Here is a 5,000-nt window from a genome sequence, read left to right on the forward strand (position 1 = left end):
ATTTTATATTCCTAGGTTTTAAACAAAATTCCTAGGTTAGGAAAAAATCCTAGGCTAGGAACTTTTGCTTTAGACACGCCCCAGTTTTATATCCAATGAAGATAAATATTTTAAGTTAAGTATTCCTGCTTTATATCAAAGAATAATTTTAACTCCCTCCCAAAGGGGGCGGGGAGGTAAATCTTACACCCGCCCTGGGCGGCAAAAACAGTTGCTACGCCACTGATATATATATATATATTATATATATATATATATATATATATATATATATATATATATATATATATATATAATATATATATATATATATATATATATATATATATATATATATATATATATATATATATATATATTATTATTATTATTATTCCAGAGGGCGTGCTTGTATCTTCCGTACAACGCAGATGGAGGCGAGTTCTTGTTCCAGAATCGAAGGGAAGTCTGTCGTGCCCTCCGCTGCAGGAAGAACGCCTGTGTGCCAAGGCCCCCGTCTCCTGCACGGCCTACAGCTGGAGGACGAGCTCCTGGTCACACTGCCGTTTACATGCGCGTGTGTCCTGCGGAGTAGGATACAGGACAAGAAGTAGGTGCTCCTGTATTTCTTTTTTAATGGTAAATTGAGACGGACGTCAGAGAATATTATCTCCCTCTCTTGTCTTCAGATCCTAAAACACCCTCACCGCCATCTTGAGGTGCAGCCCAGTGGGTTGACACTCGGTTCCCGGCCTAGACCCAGGATCTCTTCCTACCAATTTTATATATGTTTCTTCCTTTTCACCTAAGGATAGCTGACAACCGGCGACTGATCTCCTCATACCAATACAACATAAATCATAGTCCAATATTTCTTTCCTGAGAGATCTGTGGGCAAAGTGACCGTTGCCAGCCGTTGTGGGGCTGCGGTTTTCCAATAATTGATACTCGAGGCAACAATTATTTATCATTATTATTGTTATTAAGTCTTGTGTTTACAGTAGGCCCACATGCAATGTATTTCCATGAATGAATTTAGTTTATAATTACAGAACATAGATATTGTTCACAGCATTGCACGCTATTTTCACGCATACACACCCACACACACACACACACACACACACACACACACACACACACACACACACACACACACACACACACACACACACACACACACACACACATACACACACACGCGCGCGCGCACACACACACACACACACACACACACACACACACACACACGGTAATAAGAAATCCAGTTCTTGAAAAAAGTATAATTTTGGCAAAATGGAGAAAGAAAAAGAAGTAATAATGATAAACTAACCAACAAAGAGAAGACTGGATATAAGAATAGTGGAAAGTCCAAGAGGTGTCATCCCCAAACGACATTGTTTGATAGATATTCCAAGGAAAAACCAAAGGTGGGAAAATAACAGTTTTTCAGGGTTTCAAAGAAACCCAGGTGAAATAGGTAAAAATTTATATATAGATAGAAAAATTAGATATAGTAATGCATTAAGAAACCGCGAAGTAAATGACTTAATGGAAGAAATCATAGATCTAAAATTGGATTACCGAGCTGTCCTTAGGGAAGTGATTACTTTGCGTAAGAGTAATGAGCAAACGATTAAAGAATTGAATGACCTAAAGAGCGAAATAGAAATCCTCAAAAGAGATAACGAAAAAATGAAAAATGAGGACAAAAATAAAAACGAAGAACTGAAAAAGGAGGTCAAAGATCAATTACAAGTAGTGATCGGAAAGGTGGAAGAATCAATCAAAGAAACAGACCTCATCGGAATAAAAAAAATCAATGGAAACAAGAACAGGAAAATCAAAAAATATATTTAAGAGAAATATTACAAAAGCAGATGGAGGAAAATACAAAAGAAACAGTTATGAAAGTAATTAAAGAAAAGGAAAATTTGGTGAGATATACAGTTGACAAAGGTCCATGGTATCTAGGAAAAGCATGATATGTATAGGTACCAGAGAATAAAGGAGGAGAAGGAAATGGCTATGCAAATTTTGAAAGAAATACAGCATGAAGGGCAAAATTTTGAGAAAAAAAAATCGACGAAATCCATAGGATAGGCAAATATTCGAAAGAAAAAAAAACATAGACCCATAGACCTCTAAAAATAAAACTAAGAACTCAAATGATAGCCGAGGAGGTATTATCGAAAGCAGTTAAATTGGCAAACAGCAAAAAATTCAAACATATATGGATACAAAAGGAAATAAGTGATGAGGAAAAAGAGAAAGACAAAGCTCTCAGAATTAAAATCAATGATAGAAACAAGAAAAGAACAGAGACGGGAAAAAACGATTTTTTATTTTTTTATTTTTTTGAGAGAGAGAGAGAGAGAGAGAGAGAGAGAGAGAGAGAGAGAGAGAATACTGGACTTGAGACTGAGAAAATGGTACATGAAAAAAATGGAAACTTAAACCAAAAAAGAAAAGAAAATGTGAAACTAAAAGTGGCATACACAAATATCGATGGTATGATCTCTGGAATCAATTAACTAAATGACTATCTAGAAATACAAAAACCTGACATTATGGGAATTGTAGAGGCAAAACTGAAAGTACCTCTATCAACAACCATAATGGGACAGGCTCTATACAACCACAGGGTGAAAAACAGAACAGACAAGCAGGGAGGAGGTGTCATGATAATGACCAAAAAGGGCCTAAATGTGACAAAGATTAATGAAGGCCAAGGCAATGTAGAATTAATTATGATAAAAACTAAACTAAAAAGATGAAAAGCAGAGAATCTGTAGCAGTGTATGTACCACCAAAAACACAGGCTTGGTCGGATAGTGAACATTCTAAATTACTGGAAGACACAATGAATGTGCTAAACGAGTTACTGAAAGAGGGTGGAAACATAGTAATCATGGCCGATGTTAATGCAAAGGATATACTTTGGGAAGAAATGATAGTAAAAAGGGGAGAGGAACTTTGGAGCAACATTCCACTGGATATAACCATCGAATACACATTAACACAATGGGTTAAGGAAAATGCTAGATATAGAAACAATGAGGAACCGTCAAAACTATACTTAATATTAACTTCAGAACTAGATATTGTGAACAAAATGGAGTATAAAACACCAATTGGAACGAGTGACCATACACTAATAGTGTTTGAATTAAAAGGACAAAACAATGTAGGTAGGAATGATGAACATACAGAAGGAAGATTAATGTACAACAAAACGGATTTTGTAAAACTAAAAAAAACAAAACACAAACAGGTATGAATTCTCTAAAGAGGAAACAAAGATGGAAGACAAATCGAACATATTCAAAGAAAAGTACAAGGAAGAAATTGACAAATATGTACCAAAAAGAAGCAAAAAGAGATTTATATAACGTGTTGGTATAACAAAAGGTGTAGTGAAGCTAGAGACAGAAGAGACAAAGCCTGGAAAATAGAAAAAAGACAAAAAAAAAGCATACAAATAGCAAACATACATAAAATTTAGAAACGAATATGTGAATATACGCAGGAAATAGAAAATATATGAAAAAGATATTATAGACAAATGTAAGGATCAACCTACACTCTTCTATAGATATATAAATGAAAAGCTAAAGAATAAATATGAAATAGTGGAATTGCGTGGAGATAAAGAATATGTAAATGACACAGAAATGGCAGAAGTAATTATCAGACATTTTAGGTCTGTTTTTACAACTGAGAGCTCACAATTTTGGGAAGATCGACAGCAAGAAAGATCACCCAAAATAAAAGAAATAATGGTAACACAAAAAGAAATAAGAGACCAAATAAAAAACCTAGATGTCAGGAAATTGCATGGACCAGATGCAATTGCAAATTGGATACTGAAAGAGTGTATAGATGAACTGACAAACAAATTATACAAGATAATAGACTTCTCACTCAAAGAAGGAAAGGTACCGCAAGATTGGAAAGATGCAAACATAGTACCAATATATAAAGGAGGAAATAGGGAAGATCCTAAAAACTTCAGACCGGTATCCCTCACAAGCACAGTAGCAAAAATATGCGAAAAAGTCATTAGAAACAAATGAACCAAACACTTGGAAGAAAATAAAATAGTAAACCTTAAACAATCTGGCTTTAGAAGTGGAAGATCGTGTACCACAAACTTAATTTGCTTTTACTCAAGGTTGATTGAGGTAATACAAGAAAGAGATGGCTGGGCAGACTGCGGCTTCTTGGATTTGCAGAAGGTATTCGACAAAGTACCACATAAAAAGTTAATAAGAAAAATTGAAATAATAGGAGGAATACAAGATAAGCTGCTGGAATGGATGAAGGATTTCTTAATTGTGAGAAAAATGAGAGTGGTACTTAGAGACAAAAAATCGAACTAGAAAGATGTAAAAAGTGGCGTCCCACAAGGCTCTGTATTGACTACTTTAATGTTTGCCATATATAAAAATTATATGGATGAGGGAGTAAATTGTTACATGAACTTCTTTGCTGACGATGCCAAATTACTCAAGAGAGTAAGAACAGAAGATTGCAGATCGCTACAAGAAGACCTAGATAAAATATGGGAATGAAATCCGAGATGTGAGATGAACTTCAATATTAAGAAATGTAGCATAATGGAGTTTGGGAAAAGCAAAAATAGAGTATCGGGTCAATATAGAATTGGAAACAAAGAAGTCAAAAAAGTCGATTCAGAAAGGGACCTAGGAGTAATCATCTCAAGTGACTTGACACCTGATAAATATGTCAATAAATTATTTGGAGAGACTTTTAACTTATTAAGATCAATGAAAGTGGCCTTCGACTACATAGATGAGGAGATGGTTAAAGAAATAGTGGTTACACTGATAAGACCTAAACTAGAATATGCTGAAACAGTGTGGGCACCTAGCACAAAGAAGAACATAAGAAAATTAGAAAGAATACAAAGAGCAGCGACAAAAATGGCACCTACACTGTCAAATCTGACATACGAACAAAGATTGAAGAAATTACATCTGTCAACACTGGTACAGAGA

The 5,000-nt window shown here is 34.9% G+C and overlaps 1 protein-coding gene across 1 annotated transcript in view; it reads left to right on the top strand.

The window, feature by feature from the left end:
* Positions 1–5,000, top strand: part of LOC143036168 (thrombospondin type-1 domain-containing protein 7B-like) — a 546,632-nt gene that overhangs the window by 486,508 nt on the left and 55,124 nt on the right. Inside the window, exon 13 of the mRNA XM_076203416.1 lies at positions 380–589. Within this exon, the coding sequence (XP_076059531.1) occupies positions 380–589 (210 nt within the window). The remainder of the gene's footprint in view (positions 1–379; positions 590–5,000) is intronic.

This window comes from Oratosquilla oratoria, chromosome 20 (assembly GCF_046742065.1).
Source record: "Oratosquilla oratoria isolate Oo_2021 chromosome 20, ASM4674206v1, whole genome shotgun sequence".
Taxonomy (NCBI): Eukaryota; Metazoa; Arthropoda; class Malacostraca; order Stomatopoda; family Squillidae; genus Oratosquilla; species Oratosquilla oratoria.